The sequence below is a fragment of the Gallinula chloropus genome, assembly GCF_964237585.1.
Source record: "Gallinula chloropus genome assembly, chromosome: 28".
Lineage (NCBI taxonomy): Eukaryota > Metazoa > Chordata > Aves > Gruiformes > Rallidae > Gallinula > Gallinula chloropus.
This window is the reverse complement of record NC_140113.1, coordinates 6,360,953-6,377,232: the sequence shown is the minus strand read 5'-3', so window position 1 is coordinate 6,377,232 and position 16,280 is coordinate 6,360,953. Positions and strand designations below refer to the sequence as shown.

The 16,280-nt window shown below is 56.5% G+C and overlaps 2 protein-coding genes across 3 annotated transcripts; one reads left to right on the top strand and one right to left on the bottom strand.

The window, feature by feature from the left end:
* The first annotated feature begins 405 nt into the window (after positions 1-405).
* On the top strand, positions 406-6,224 carry DAPK3 (death associated protein kinase 3). 2 transcript variants are annotated; one of them, XM_084276427.1, is made up of 9 exons: positions 406-445; positions 1,288-1,432; positions 2,855-3,215; positions 3,419-3,548; positions 3,717-3,765; positions 3,941-3,967; positions 4,073-4,225; positions 4,840-4,885; positions 5,073-6,224. In XM_084276427.1, exons 2-9 carry the CDS (start codon positions 1,371-1,373, stop codon positions 5,613-5,615), a joined length of 1,371 nt encoding a protein of 456 aa, XP_084132553.1. In that variant the 5' UTR covers positions 406-445; positions 1,288-1,370; the 3' UTR covers positions 5,616-6,224. The 2 variants fall into 2 exon arrangements, with proteins under 2 accessions (XP_084132553.1, XP_084132554.1); XM_084276428.1 differs by lacking the exon at positions 406-445 and adding an exon at positions 1,121-1,206.
* A 3,473-nt stretch (positions 6,225-9,697) lies between these two features.
* Positions 9,698-16,074, bottom strand: NMRK2 (nicotinamide riboside kinase 2). Its single transcript, XM_084276211.1, has 8 exons — positions 15,922-16,074; positions 14,562-14,652; positions 13,152-13,200; positions 12,787-12,958; positions 11,137-11,208; positions 10,536-10,642; positions 10,170-10,255; positions 9,698-10,064 (listed from the first exon to the last, which is right to left on the bottom strand). The coding sequence occupies exons 1-7, from the start codon at positions 15,945-15,947 to the stop codon at positions 10,170-10,172; spliced, it is 603 nt and encodes a 200-aa protein (XP_084132337.1). The 5' UTR covers positions 15,948-16,074; the 3' UTR covers positions 9,698-10,064.
* Positions 16,075-16,280: the final 206 nt, after the last annotated feature.

Below are 16,280 nucleotides of genomic sequence, written 5' to 3'. Positions count from 1 at the left end.
GTTAGCGTGGGGGTTAATTGATGTGACACGAGGAGGAGGAAGAGAAAGGGGAGGGGGAGGGAGGGGGGAACTCAACCCGTCTGCAGTGTGACTGTCCGTGCCCATCGCCGCCTGTATTAGTGCCACTGGAATTAATAAAATCGGATCCTAATGAGCGCTCTGCGTTTAATGAGGGAGGGAGGGGCGGGGCCTGAGGCTGGCGCGCGCCACCTGGCGGCGGGAGGGCTTAGGGTGGGGTGATGGGGGGGGGGGGGGGGAAGAGCCGTGCTGGCGTGGCCACCCCCCCCTCCCAGTGCTTGGTTCCTGCCCGCTCCCCCTCCCGCTGGAGGTGGAAGGTCTCCGTCTGGAGGCGGAACGGGCGGGCCCAAGCGCTCGGGGGGGGGAGGGTGGAGCGCGGCGCGTCGGGCAGTGTCGGAATGTGGCGGCGCGGGCGGCGGCGGCTCAGGTGGGGCGGGGCGGGGAGATGGGGAGAGGGGCTGGGGGGGGCGAGAGGGGAGCTTTGGGGTGCTGCGGGGGCGGGGGGGGTCCCGGGTTGAATGTGGGGAGTTGTGAGGGGTGGGGGGTGGATGGGCGGGGAGGGATGAGGGTGCGGGGCCCGAGAGGCCCAGGGGAAGGGCTGTGGGGCCGGGCGAGGCGGGCGAGGGGTTGGGGGGGGTTTGTGAGGCGAGGAGAGGGGGCGGGCTGGGGACGGGGGGCTGTGGGTGTGAGGAATTCGGGGGATGGGGGCTGCAGGGCAGGGAGGGGACCCCGTGTGAGGTTTGGGGGTGGGGGGGCTGCAGGGCAGGGAGGGGGAGGGGCTGTGCAGGGGGTCAGGCTTGTCTGGAAGAAGGGGCTGTGGAGAAGGAGGCCGTGTGTAATTGTGGGTGTGGGGAAATTGGATGAGGGGCTATGGGGCAGAAAGGGGGGCTGGGGGCAGCGGGGTGCAGCTGGCTGGGTTGGGGTGTCCCAGCTGGGTGTTGCTGGCTGTAGTCACAGGTTGGGGCCAGGGTGGCCATGGGCCCCGCACAGCCACTGCCCCCATTCCCGCCTCTCTCCCCACAAGGCCTCCCCTCCAGCCAGGGTGGGCAGGGACCTTTATCGCTCCCACAGGCTTTGGGGTGTGATGAGGCTGGGGGCACCCCCGGGACTGATTTGTGTCTCCATTCCAGCCACCCCAGGGCATCCGGCTGAGCTGCTTTGGGGCTCCCTGCTCTCTGTCCCCCTGGGGTGGGTGCTGCCCTGAGCAGGTCTGTTGCTGGTGTTGGTGTGTAGCTCCTGTGACATAAACCCCCTTTTCTGGTGCCACAGGTGCTGATCCCCAGCTGTTCCCCCGGCATCCTCCACTGCTCACAGGGTTGGGGCGGCTTCAGCTCCGTGAGGGTCCCACAGCCATGTCCACCTTCCGGCAGGAGAGCGTGGAGGACTTCTATGAGATGGGGGAAGAGCTGGGCAGGTGAGTGACATCCTGCTGTGCTGAGGGGGTGGGGGCCTTCTGTGACTGCAGACCCTGCTGAGCACTGGGCTGGGAGCTTCACCCACTTGCTGCAGTCCTTGAGGTGTCCCTGTGCTGGTGACACCCTCTGTGTCACCTCCGTGTTACCTGCAGGCAGTGGGGTTGGGGCCAGGGGCTGTGCTGAGAGCCAGGCACCTCTAGCAGGTCTATATTAAAGATAAAAGTATTAATTAACATTAAACTGGCTCCTACATCAGGGCAGGCGTAGCAGCGCTCTGCAGAGCTCCCGTCATGTCCGTGTTTGGCCAGGGCTGCTGAGCTGATGCTGGAGCTTCCGGCCCTTCTCCGTCACTGCCGCCCTGCTCTGCGCCTGCGGGACAGATTTGGGGGTGAATCACTGCATGCAAATGGGATTTAATCATCCCGGATGCGAAGGCAGTGGGGGGTGGGGTGGGCTGGATTTGGATTCTCAGCACTGCTGGGGCTCAGGGACTGCTGTGGCTGTGGCTGCCTGGGCTTGGGGCTCCTCGGGCCCTGGGAAATAATTGTGCAGTGAAATGATTTGAGTGGCTTCAGCATTTCTTAAAAATGGGGGTGGGGCTGCACCGTATCCACAGTCTGTTGTGAGCATGGGGGTGGATGCGGTACCCAGGGGCTGAATCCCACCTGGGGGGCAGAGGAGGGGGGGCTGTGGGTGGCCCCAGCCACAATCCGGGGACCTGTGAAGCGGCGCTGGGTCAGGGTGCCTGTGGAGGCCGGTGATGGGGACCAGACGTCACCGAGTGCCGGCCGGGATGGCCGATGGCTGGGGCAGTGGGGAGGGAGCAGCCTGCGGATGTGGGATGGATCCTGTCCTGGGGGGAGGGTGTTGAGGGGCCCTTGTGTGTCCCAGCACCCTGGCTGCCAGGGGTATCATCCAGGGCAGGGAGGGACGAGGTTTGGGATGCTGCCATAGCAGCGATGCTGGTGTTGGCAGGACCTGACTCTGCGAAGGGCCTGTTGAGCCCAGAGCCCGGCCTTCCCCTGGCTCCAATCACAGGGTGCTTTGAACTGTCAGTCACTCTTACTCTGGGCATTTTCCCCTGCCCACCTCCCCCACTGGAGCTTTGTGATTCCCTGGGACTGCCAGGCTCCGAGGTTTTGCTTCCTGGCTGGAAACTGGAGCAACTGGGTGTCTCCCAGCTCAGGTGATTGAGGCAGCACCTGAGCAACCCAAGGAGGGTCAGCAGCTGCCGCACCCCTGGGAGGAATTCCTTTCCTCCATCCCAGGCAGCGCTGGGATTTACACACTTGCTCCTACAGTGCCAGGATGGGTAAACCCCAGGACTGTGCTGGGAGCACCATCCTTGTGCCAGTGCTGAGCACTCGCTGGCACGTGCCAGGCAGGACGTCCTCTGCTCACCTCCTCCCTGCATCCCGCAGCGGCCAGTTTGCCATCGTCCGGAAGTGCCGGGAGAGGAAAACGGGTCTGGAATACGCAGCCAAATTCATCAAGAAGCGGCGGCTCTCGTCCAGCCGTCGGGGCGTGAGCCGGGAGGAGATCGAGAGGGAGGTGGACATCCTGCGGGAGATCCAGCACCCCAACATCATCACGCTGCACGACATCTTCGAGAACAAGACGGACGTGGTGCTGATCCTGGAGCTGGTCTCGGGAGGAGAGCTCTTCGATTTCCTGGCTGAGAAGGAGTCCCTGACGGAGGAGGAGGCCACCCAGTTCCTCAAGCAGATCCTGGACGGCGTGCACTACCTGCACTCCAAGCGCATCGCCCACTTCGACCTGAAGGTGAGGTCTGGGAGGTGCATTCGTCTTGTGCCGGGCAGCTGGGGAGCGGGGACAACCATCCAGGCTCCTGTGGGGCAGTGGAGCTCTGGGATCTTTCCCTACCTGATGTGGGTGTCCTCTCCTTTGGAGAGAGAAGCCCAGGGCGGCACAAGGCTCCCATGGGTGAGTGTATGTCGTAAGCACCAGCTCCTCTCCTCCCACAGCCGGAGAACATCATGCTGCTGGACAAGAACGTGCCAAACCCCCGCATCAAACTCATTGACTTCGGGATCGCCCACAAGATTGAAGCTGGGAACGAATTCAAGAATATATTTGGGACTCCAGAGTTTGTAGGTGAGACCCAGACAGTGCTGTTCCTGTGGGGCTCCCCTGGGCTCTGGAAGCCTTGGCTAACCCCAGAGAGATGCCCAAAGCCCTGGTGCAGCTGGCTGGGATGTGTCCATGGGGACGTGCTTCCTTCCCCCAGAATAAGCCTGTTTTCTTCTCTCTTTCCTTCTAAAGCTCCAGAAATTGTGAACTACGAACCCCTGGGGCTGGAGGCTGACATGTGGTGAGTGAGTCCCCTCCCAAGCACCTTCCAGCACTGGCCCCGATGGCACCAGGGGCCAGTTCCCAGTACTGGGACCGGGCTCGTGCTGGCATTTCTCCTCCCTTGCTGAAAGAGCAGGGAGAGAGGACCGATGGCACTCTGCAGGGCTTCAGCCTCATCTTCCTCTCTCTTCCAGGAGCATCGGGGTCATCACATACATCCTGTGAGTATAAGGGGTGTCTGGGGGAGATGGGTGCTGCAGAGTGAGTCCCGTGCCTTGGGCTGTCTCCTTTTTGGGGTGTCACAACCTGCTCTCCTCTCACTGCAGGCTGAGTGGAGCTTCCCCTTTCCTGGGGGAGACGAAGCAAGAGACCCTGACCAACATATCTGCCGTCAACTATGACTTCGATGAGGAGTATTTCAGCAACACCAGCGAGCTGGCCAAGGACTTCATCCGCCGCCTGCTCGTCAAGGACCCCAAGTGAGAGATGGGGAGCAGAGCTGGGGATTGCCCAGGGAGAGGGGATGGTCCCTCCTGCCCCGACCTTCCGTGTGCCGGCAGCTCCCAATTCTCCTGCCCGCTCTAGGGTTCAGCTCTGAGCCTGCCGGCTGCCAGCCCAGAGGCCTTGGCCCATCCCTGTTGTGCCAGTTGTTTATCCCTCCTGCCTGTAGCATTTGGTGTTGCAAAACGTGTTGAAACCAAAGTCTGTTCCCCTGTGTCAGGGTGAATTGTGGGGACAGAATCATTGGCCCCTGAGGGTGCAGAAGCTCGGTTGAAAAGGAGAGAACAGAGTTTGGGAGGAATCAAGGGCTGACCTGAGCACCCAGCATCCTGGGCTGGGGCGGGAGGAGTGGTGCTGGGTGTTCAGATGTTGGTCAGGAAGTTCCTATGGGGTCTTCTTTGTGTATTTCTTTGTGAGAGGCTGGCTGAGGGGGCTGGATGCAGCCCCTGTCTGGGATGGACTCTGGGTACAGCGAGTTTGGGCTCATCCTTGTTCCAAAGGTGATAGGATCCAAGCTGCTTTTCCAGGACTTTATCAGGGAAAGAAGCAGCAAAGCCTCTGTCCCTCAGTCACAGCCTTGCTGTCGTTGCAGGAAGCGGATGACAATCGCTCAAAGCCTGGAACACCCTTGGATTAAGGTGAGAAGTTAAAAAATTGGCACATTACTTGTGTCAAACATCCAAGAGGCCAGGGCAGGGTGTTAGCGCACGGGCAGCTCTCCACTGCTCTTCCAGCCCTGGGTTGCAGCTGGCTTGGTGCTGCGAGGGGACCACAGCTGGGTGCCATCTGGCTGTGCCCCACCTCTGTGACCGTCCCTTTCCCCAGGTGATCAAGAGGAGGAACGTTCGCAATGAAGACAGCTGCAAGAAGCCCGAGCGCCGCCGGCTGAAGACCACGCGCCTGAAGGAGTACACCATTAAGTCCCACTCCAGCATGCCTCCCAACAACACGTACATCAACTTTGAGCGCTTCTCCAAGGTCATGGAAGAGGTGGCTGCAGCTGAGGAGAGCCTCCGAGAGCTGGAGAAGAACAAGAAGTCCTTCCAGGAGGACATCGAGGCCCTGCTGTCCATCTATGAAGAGAAGGAGTCGTGGTACAAGGAGGAGAACGAGAGCATCAGCCAGGACCTCCGGCAGATCCGGCAGGAGCTGCAGAAGACGGAGGCTCTGAAGAAGCAGGCACAGGAGGAGACCAGGAACGTGGTGCAGGTGGCCAACGGCCTCAAGAGGCGTTACCGGAAGCTGGAGAACCACTACGAGGCGCTGGGCAAGCAGGTGGCCTCGGAGATGAAGTTCGTGCAGGAGCTGGTGTGGTCCATTGAGCGGGAGAAGCTGCAGAGCGGTGAGGGGGACGGCAGCATCCGTTAGCTTGGCTGGTGCTGGGGTCGGCTGCCCCTGGGCTGAGGTTGGGTCGTCCTGGATCCCCCCCCGCCCCGCAGCGGCGCTGAAGGGCCCTCGGTGGCTCTGCCCCTTGCTCACCCCGGGAGCGGGACCACCGACAGCCTTCGGCCAACGTCCCCAGCTCTGCTGGGCCCGTGGGGGCGTGCTGGGGGCTTGTGCCTCCCTGGAGACTCCTGTGTGGGGTGGGGGGCTTGAGCTGTGTTCGCCTGGGTTTTGGCTTCCCACATGCAGCTCTTGCTTGGCTTGCTGTCTGCGTGCTCCCCGTGGTCCCAGCTGCTCCTCCCCTCACTTCTGCAGGGCTCAGAGACCCGGTCTCCCCTCCCTGTCCTACCCAGGGCCTGGGTCTCGGAGCTGCCTCAGCACCCTTCCTGGGGGGAGTCTTGATGGGGAGACTCCTCCTTTAGACCCTCACAGCAGCTCTGCCACGCATGAGCCACGACCGAGGACTGATTCTTGCACGGCCCAACACGTGACCCCAGCTGTCCCCCACTCTCTCCAGGGCATCACACCCCTCTGCACCCCCCCCCAGCCCTCGGTCCCTCCAGGCTCTCCCCCTTTTAACAAAATAAAGGATTCCCTGCACTGGGGCGGCCGCCTTGGCTCCTGCCATGGGAAGGTGGGTGGTGGGAAGGGGTCAGGGGCATGCCATGGGGTGACAGCTCCTCTGCTGTGCCCCCAGATGGTGTTTGTGTTCCCATCCCAGAGGAATTTCCTTCATCTGGGAGTAGAAAGGCTTTTTTTTGCCACATGAGCCCCAAAGCTGGTGGGTGAGTTCCCAGTGGGCTTGGGATGGGTTGCAGGATGCTCCTGGGCTGGGGGAGCCCTCAGCCCTTCTTGTTTTGGACCCTGGGGGAGGTCTGGGGGGGGCTCCAGGAAAGTTGAGGGATGGTCCTGGACTTGGAGAAGGTCTGTGAGACTAGAGGAAGGCTCTTGGGTGCAGGGAGGGTCTTGGTTTGAGGAAGGTCTGTGCCCCTACTGTTTCCCTGGGGAATCCCCCTTTTGCAGGGGAGCAGCCAGAGAGGACCAGGAATTGGCGTCAATATGATCGGGGCCAACAAGGGTTGCTGGGCTCTGGCATCACCAGTGAGGGTGGCAGAGCAGCTGGTGCCCAGGGCTGAGCGCCAGCACGGGCTGGACCCCCTCCCCTTGCCCTTGGCCTCCTGGGCACGAGAGGACAAGGTTCCCAAATCCCAGCTTTCCCCGGAGCACGTGTGGGAGCCCAGGGCCGGGTTCCCGCCGGGAGTGCCGAGGGGTTTCCATCTGCCCACGGCCCCACGGCGACAGGGCCCAGGTGGAGCTGAACTTGATCTGGGGAATCACCGCCCAAATCCCAGCGGATGGCAGGCATCCATCCCCCTGGCTCGCCAGCACCCGCGCCAGGGTGGGCAGCGGCGGGTTCTCCTCTGGCCAAGGGGGATTTGCTCAGTTCAGACTTTATTTGTCACTCTGGTGTCACCCTCCCAGCTTCGCAAGGCCCGGGGCGGCGGTGGGACGGGCACAGCCGGCGCAGAGGGGTCGTGCCCCGCGCCCCCTCAGACGGACACGTGTGCCGGTTGCTGCCCGCTGACGTCCCGCGGGGTGTAGGTTTCCTCCCGGCCCTCGGGACACGTGGGCCTGGGGATAATTTTAGTCTCCCCATTTTTCCAGGCCAAAGTGCGTGGCGTCCAGGGGTGACGGTGTGACCTCCCGGCTGCTGGCACTGTCCCAGGGCAGAGCAGGATCCGTGCCGCAGCCTCAGCATACTGGAGGGGGGTTCCAGCCATCGTGGGGGGATGCCAGATCCTGACCAGGGTGGGGGGGCTCGGGGGGTCACCGACTTTCCCCTGCATGCTGCATCTTGGGGGAGCTGAGGTTCAACAGGCAGATTTGGGGTACAGGTTCATCTGGAGCCCCAGACATTTGATCCGTTCCCACAGAGCTGATTTGTCACCAGAGGCAGCGTGTGAAAGGATGTATGGAAATCCTATAGCAACAGCTGTCCCTGAGCCGAGCAAAGTTCACATAGTGCTGAGGCTTCCCAGGCGCCCGTCGTGCCCTGGGGTTGTGTTTCAGCTCCTGGAAAGTCACTGGCCATTCACTGCCCAGCACGGCTGCCGCCTCTGCAGCTGCCGGCAGGTACACTGCTCCTGGCAGGGTGGTAGGAGGATCTCACCCTGCTGGATGCACATGTAACACTAAATACTCCTTTAGAAGTGGAATTGGAGGTGTTTTTTTGTTGCTGTGTGCTTCAGGTGACCTGCTTCAGAGGGTTTTAAATGGCAGAGTCCTGGCATGAGTTCAGCAGGCTGCACACTACCACCTACAGCTGCAGAGGGGAAACACCTACTGCTTCCCTTGAAGGAGGATGTGTGGGGAAAGAGAGTCCAGGAGGTAAATCCTGCAGGATCTCAGCTAATGCTGAACGCGCTAAGGAACTAGGGTGCTGCTCAGACACCAGGGCATGTGCTCATGCCCAGGAGACTTGGTGATGGGACATACTGGGCTGGTCTTGGCTTGGCTCCCCTCTGCAAGTGGAGCTGACGCTGCTCTGGGGTGTTTTATATTCTCTGCAACCAGACTCTATCCAAGAGCTTGTTTTAGGCCTCGATTTTTGCTTCCTAGAGGCTGGCTGGAAGTGAGCATGACCTCTTTGCTGGCAAATGTTTCCATAAAAGGTTTTGTGGGGTTTTCCAGGTGAGGGTTAAACCTGTCTGCTAACACAGGGAAACCCTCAATGGAAATGCTCCTGTGCCAGAGCCCTCTGCAGAGCTGAGGCTGCTGTTTTCCTCGCTGCCAGCAAGCAGAGCTGCAGTTCATCTGCGGGAAACGCTCCGTCTAACGATGTCAAATGGACTTACAAGGTATCAGTGACAAGTCACAGCACCCTGTCCTGACCCAGGCGTTCCTCAGCTCTGCCACTGACGAGCTCCCAGCTGGGTAATGGTGTAATTATAGTTTGTGGGTGTCTCCAGGCACGCGCGGGGCTGCGCACGAGGAAGCAGGACTTTGTACAGCTGGCGGAAGCGCCAGGGTGATGTCATCAGGATGTGTGGTTCATTTCTGGCTCTGGCAGCCCAATTCCAGCCAGAGAATTGGAAAATACCTCTGTGATGTGAGGGGAAGGTTCACCAGGGTGTTTCAGACACCTCAGGCTTCACCAGGGTGTTTCAGACACCCCTTGAAACTGAGAATTGTCAGGGCCTGGAACAGGCTGCCCAGGGAGGGGCTGAGTCCCCTTCCCTGGATGTGTTTAAAAAAGGGGAGATGAGGTGCTCAGGGATCTGGTTTAGCACAGGATGGGAATGGCTGGACTTGATGATCTTAAAGGTCTTTTCCAGCCTTGTGATTCTGTGAAACAGGCTGGGTGGTTTTGGGGTGACTTCCTTGCTAATCTCTGGCAGCTGCTTTTCTGGAGTGATGTTTCTAATTAAGGCAGGCATGCCCAAAAATCATCTAGAGCGAGCTGTGCCGACACCATGACTGGGTTATTTTAGTGCCCAAAAGGTCCCCACTCATCCCACGTGAGAGGGTTTGTACTTTTACCCAGAGAAGCCTTCCTGCGTGGCGTGCTGCATGTGCACTGCCTATCTTTAGCCGGTGTATTTCGATAGCGGGGTGACAGATCCCCACACGCTCACCTATCTCACCACAGGATTTCAGCTCAGCTCCTTACCAGGCACCGAATGGCAGGGAGGGTTTATTATTAGCCTGGAGCTAGCCACGAGCCAAGGACAGCCACCAGCTCTGCGCGTGCAGGGCTGCAGCGCCAGGCCCCACCACTTGGCAAGGGGTCGTGAAGGTCCTTGGGTGGCCAAAGGGCTGGCAGGCAGGTCCTCTGAGGGACAGGTCCCCTGAGGGACAGCTTGGTGCTCGTCCCACTGGGAGAGGAGGCAGCTGAAGGGCTCAAACAGCTCACCCTTGGTGGGGTGTCTGAACTGGGTTTGAAGTTTCCAATGCTACAGGGAAAAGCAGGGGCTGGTCTGATTTGGGGGGAGGTAGTTTTGCACCTACTTTCTTCTACAGTAAAGGTGACAGACATACTAAAACAGTTCCCCAACAACAAAAATCGGTTTTAAATTAATTTTTACTGAATTTAAGAGGTGACATTACCAACAAGCCGTTACACAGACAGTATCTGCAGAAGCACAGAAGCAGAAGAGTCAGTTCTTTTCCTAATGCAGCTCTACTTGTCCCATTATAAAAACACATTTTCAACTTACAAGCCAGCCAGTGGAATATAAAATAAGCAAATTTAAAAAACAAACCCAAACCAACACTCCTGTCCATCACAGAGTTGTGAATAACTTATCTTCATTTTTCAATTATATACAAAAGATACTTTCCAAAGGACAGTATAAGAAGAGTTTACACAAATAAACCCTCGTTCCAACTTATTTACATCATTCTGTACATGGGTCTTTCAGGTCTTCTGAGATCCTGAAAAGCAACAAGGGAAAGTGTGACTCTCTGAGCCTTACAGCAGTTCCTTTCAGCAGCCCACCCCTCACATTTCACCCCCTTGGGCAGCAGGGATGTATTTACCTATAAGCAATTTAAAAGCTTGTTATGAATATCCTCAAGGACTTGATTGTAAAGTTCATCTCTAGACTTCAGTCCATCTAAATAAACTGAAAGAAAGAGATGGGAGTCATGCTGGAGGCTTCTGATCAGAAGAAAATTTATGGAGAGGCTTTTCAAAATAGTTCATGGTCTGTTATCCCAAAGGACAACTGGGAAACATCCTGAAAAAGCTACAGCCCACAGAACATCTTACCCTGTTGAAAAGAACAGGTTTTTCTCCCCAGCCCCGAGTGCTGATAATATGAAACAAAGGGGAAAACCCTCAATTAAATGACCAGCTTCCTTAAAACCCCAAGTCCTAAAGGATTTGTGTTCAGGGAGGCTTACCAACATCCACACCACTGTCCTCCATCTCCTTCCTGTGCTTCAAGTACATGGGCCAGACGTGTCCATCGAAGAGACCCGGCGGGTCGGGAACGGTGTAGTTACGGGTACTGCAAATACCAGAGCAGAGGAGAACATCAGGGCTGGGGCTGCCTCTCACACACTGCCAGAGCCTGGAGGGGAGCTGACAGCTGCTTGGCTGTATTTGTGTAAAAGCAGATTGTCACACTCCTGTTTCTCATTGACTCTCAGCCATGTTTGGCAACAGGTTTATTTAAGCACCCAGAGTGGACACAGAAGCTAGAGGTGGCTGAGGAAGGCAGAGCAGGGAGGGTTTACTGGTGCTTGCAGAAGCATACAAGAGCTCCCTTGCAACAGCTCAGCTCCTTTAGCACCTGTGATTTCCACACAGCCCCAAAGGAGAGAGCTAAAGTTTCAGAAAATGCTTCATCAAAGTCTCAAATTAAGACATTCCACTGTAATTCCATTTTGTAAATGACACCAGTATCCATCCCTGTCTCCCATTAATTGGGAGAGAAAGGCAGCCTCTTGTAGAGTCTTTATTGGAAGGAAGGACTAGATTTGGGTCAAAGGATCTTCTCACCTTCTCCTCCTTTTGCATTCGTCGTATGGCACTGCCAGGTAGTAGCGCATGTCGAACAGGTCTATCAGTGGTCTAGGGTAGGGCAGGAAGAAAGAATGTGACTGACTGTTTTTTTTTTCTCAGAGAGAAAAGTCTTAAATCACCCCCCAAACCATATAAATCTTTGTGCCTCTCTCCTGCCCGTGGCTGTTCTGGACAACAGAAGTGGAAGTGCCTTCATTAAGGCACAGCTAATGTACTGGAGGGTTATTAGTAGCTGCAAAACCTGGAGGATGCTGTTTTCTGAGGGGCAGAATGGGATGCCAGGTGCTTTTCCCACCTAGATATTCCCTACTAGTTACTGTGGAGGATCAAACACTGGGCTGGGAAGACCCGGGACATGAACCCTGACTCCTTCCAGATGGTTTCAAGTTCTCCTTGCAGTAGACCAAAGCTGTGGTTCATCACTCTGATCTGAACTGACTTATCCATGGGCTGTGCTGAAGCAAGCTGTCAGAATGTACACAGGCAGACAGGTTCAGTGCAAGGCTGCTCATCAGCTCACATCCCTTTCCAGAAGGACAGGGAGTTGCTCTACTGCAGCTTGCTGTGCAGCACTTCTACTATGCTGAAGGAAATAAACCCAGAAAACCCCTCAAAGCAAATCTAGTTTGAACCTGGAAGGGACCAACAGACTTCTAACAGCCCAGTGAGGGTTGCATAAATGCTTAATATAGTATGAACTGAGCAAGCTCTGGGTCTGTGGGTAAAATATTCCCTGTGGGTGAAGGAAAGGCTCCTGCCCACAGGACAGAGGGCTTCAGAGGTATTTGTAACCTTCAGGAGGGATACCAGGAGTTGCCTTCCCTGGGACAGGCCAAGAACAGCTGGCAGTTCGCCCGCTCGTTGGCATTCCCAGGATGGACAGGCTGAGATTGCCATCTTACATTTTCCATTCAGAACGGTGCTGCTTGGTGCTGTGCTTGGTACAAATTACAAACAGCCCTGGTTTTGTCAAGTGTCATGCACAGCTTGTTCTCCTGAAGGAGTTTTGTAAACAAAAACCACAGTTTGGAGCCAAGAGTCTTCTGCTCCTCATGTTTATAGCATGCAACTTCCTGAAGTTTACATATTTAGCTGTTGGGAGGTTTCTGCCTCTCCACTGCTGGTCTGGTCTCCCCATTTCCCTGCCAAGCATTCCACCCCCCCAAAAAAAAATAAGCAAAAGAAGTTGATCTTTGCTCCAATGTACAATTAGTTACTAAGCATTAAACAAGCATGTGTATCACATGCAGTAACTACCCCTAAATTCCAGGAGAGATTCCAAGTAGTGAATGCAGAATGTTGATGTTCTCATCAACAACCTTTCCAGGTCAAGGTTTAGGTGCTGTGGAGGGAGGCCAGGAGGGAAGCCTGAGCTGCAGGCACAGTGTTTACAAGTTCTAAAGCTCCCCATGCCCTACAATTCAAGGGTGTGCCCTAAGGGACCTGTGTTACCTGGAGACAGCCACCTCCTGCACCTCGCTTTTATTGGGAGGTTTTTAAAAGTCTGACACACGATACTTGGGTACAAGGCTGGAAGGGTGGGTTAGTGCAAAGGAGGTTTTAGCCCTGGCACCAGACATCTAGTGCTCTTCCCTGGCAAACCATTAATAGTTCCCCAAACCTTACTTGTAATTATAAAGCAGGAAGCCTTCAATGACCAATATATGGGTATCTTTGGAGGCAGGCTCTTTAGAGCCAGGCGTGACATTCACCCCGTGGGAACGGGCAAACTTCACTGGGTTCTCAATCCAGGCACGCACAGTGCTCACCATTGCCTCCATATCCAAGGAGTCCAACACTAGTTAGAAGAAAGGGGGTGGGTGGGAAAAAGGGTATACAATCAAATACCAGGAACCACATTGAAAGCAACAGATAGAAGGAACTTGGAAAATGGAAAATTACAGGAATTTACTGTTAAGTCTTTAATAAGTAAAAAGAAATACTTAGGAAAGATATACATTACTGCATCCTATAGCGAACACTGCTCTTACCATCCCATTGTTTAAAGCCGTCTTCCCCGACTTCTATTTGATCTTGTGGCTGAAATATAGTGAGCAATAAAACATTGCTGCAAACTCAGCGTGATCAGCTACCTAAGATCCGATCACAACCTGGACACTACTGCAATACACAACAAAGCAGGTGTTCACTTAGCAAAGCAATTACAGAGCCTATTCTGGGCTACAGTAAAACATAAGCTCCCATCCTTTCACCAACCCCAAGAGCTTTCTAAAAGTTTCCATGGCTCAGTCAAGACACTTCAAACAAAGAGTTCTAGGTTAATAATATCTTATCAGCCAAGGTACCATATGCCCCTCTTTATAAGTCAGCATAGAGGAACTTTAAATGCAAATACAGTGTTAAGTAACTAGTAAAATGTACATGTTCAGCAGTAGCTATTTTAATCCCTATTGGCTCTAACAGAACTGCAGGTCAGCACAGCAGGACTGTCGATCGCTCAGTTACAGCTTTATTTGCTCAAGCATTTGTGAGCTAAACACGGTGGGGAGAAGCTCCATGTCTTTATGGAAAGCTCCTCCTCTGCTTTAAGGGCTCGTATCTGACCAAATTTGTGCATGAAGCTTCTGGCAACGAAGCATTCCCAAACGAGCCTGTTTCGTGTGGCACACGCTGCTGCAAAGGCTGGATGAGCCAACCCCGCAGCTGCTGATGCTGCGACACTCTCGTGGCAGGGGGACACCCCGCAGCTCCTGCCAGCACCTCGCCACATCTCTTGGACTCTGGCGTATGGCAAGGGCTGGGTATATTGTATATTCCACAGGGCTTGGCAACACGGTTTCGGTGTGACCACCTCCCCAGGTGGGTGCAGGAAGACACCCCAGTGAGCACGGGGCTCCCACAATCATCTTCAGTAAGTAACGTGAGTGAGGTTTTTGACAGGGAGCTGCCAGAACTCCCCAGTGCAACAGCCTTGGGGCGTTTACAGCAGCACAGTGGTGCTTGAACATTATTCTGGGCTTCGAGAAGCAGCTATAACGCATCGCTCTGTTATCAGAACATTATTCCAGCACACTGGACACAACATCCTTACTTAAATAAGACAAGGATAACTTAACACAGATAAAACTATTTGTGCAGGGCACAGCAAGCAGCCTCTACCTTAGACCAGCAGTTCGGCCCAGTTAGACCCAGTCTGACCCATTCTTAAGGCTAAAGGGAGCTTTTGCTGCAGCTGATCCCTGCTCCCGCGGAAGCTGCCGGACACTGAGGATTGTAAAGCCCAGCGTCCCCCCGCCTGCCCCAAGTCAAACCCGTACGGCCAGAAAACCTGTCCTAAGCTGCCAACTTACCCGGGAGCCCCGCACGGGGAGGCGAAGCTTGCAGGGGAACCCGCTACAACTACCGCTACTCAGCCCGGGCGAGGGGGCAGCTGGACTTACCTTGAAGAAGTCATCCTGATGCACCACGCAGCAGTTGGGGAGCACCTTGACGAGCCTGTTGGTCAAGGTGGTCTTGCCCCCGTTGGTGACACTGCGCGGAAAGGCGGGAGAGACGCGTTGGTGCCGCGGGACAGACCGAGACAGACCCGACCCGACCCGCGCCCCGCACGTTTGAATCTCCCGCCTCCCCGGCGGCGCGGCGAGCGCTGCCCGCCGATTGGCTGTGGCTGCCCCTCGCCCCGCCCCTTCCTCGGCGGCAACTGGCTGCTTGGCGCGCGCGCCGCGCTTGGCGCGCGCGCCGGTCTTAACGGCCGCGCCGCTTCCCGCCCGCTTAACGGCCGCGCTGGCCGCCATCGCCGCTCCCCCGCCCGCGCGTTCCCCCCGTTCCCCCCACTCGCGCTCCGCCAGCCCGCCCGCGCTGGGGGAAGCCCAGCTGGCGCCTCCGCGAGACGGAGGAGGCTGCGCGGGTCTGTCCCTGAGCTGCCCCGCCCGCCCGCCGCCTCCCTGGGCGCCCTCTCAGCCCCCGCGGGGCTGTCGGTGGCCGCTGGCTCCGTTCCCCGCTGGGGCCCGGCAGAGGTTGCCTCGGCGCAGGGACCTGGCAGCTGCCTTCGCTGGCATCCATTGCCTTAAAGCACCCTTGCTCGTTAGCAGACTGACACGCACCGGCTGGAGAAGCCGCCCCGGGAAACCCGGGCTCCCAACAAGCGCTTTTGAAAACGCCTCAGACAGACTGTGAAGGGGGGCGAGCGGCTCTCCTGAGGCGGCCGGTCAGGCTTCCCTACGCCCGCAAAGCCCGCTTTAAGATACGAGCCCTGAATAACCTTCCTCTGCCAAACGGCGAGCTCTCGGGGCTGAGCGTGCTCGGTTTTCTATATATAATTAATGTTTTTAACCGCAGAGGCCATGGAATCCCGTGCTGCCTTCGACCCACGCTCTTGCCCCGTGCCGGTGTTGCAGCCGAGGATGTGCCCAGCTGTCGCCCTGTCCTGGTCCCCCTGCACCCTCCATCTCACTTACAGCAGGCTTTTCTTCCTCTTTCCCTTTCAGTGAAGCTTTTCAAAGTCTAACTCAAGGTTAAAAAGGCCTTTCCGTCGCAGCTGAGGCACCGCTGCCTTCATCTGACCTACAAACTGACATTTTTCCTGCTCACGTTGGCTCGGCGTGTGCCACCCCACAGAGCTCCCCACGTTAAGCAAAAGCAGCACAAATCAGGAGCCATCAAGCCACGACTTCGCTAGAACCCTGTAATCATATTTTATGGTCCAGATACACAATCTCTACGCCCTCAATCCTCTTGCATGCGGTAACTAAATGGAAAGAGAAAGCAGGACACACGTACGCGCCGTTAACGGGCACTCACCCTCCGATGCCGATGATGTATCTCATCTCTGCAGGCTCGCTGCCGTGGCAGGGAAGGAAGCAATAAAGAATAAACGCTGTGACAAAACAATAAATTCAGAAACCCTGGGGCGACTTTCAGCAGAACAGAACTCCCTCCCGCTCCGCTCTGCCTTCCCCCAACTACTTCATTGAAGGAAAAGGCGGGTTTTTGCCTCTTATTTATAGGGCCCCACCACCATGCCCTTCCCTCCCTGACATCTCCCCGCCCCGCCTGCTGATGGAAAAGCCCCTGTGACTATCATGAGCCCAAGATGTCATATTTTTGAGCCCGGATTAGCCAATCCTCACCTTGGGGCTGGGGTCATGCGCGCTGCCGCT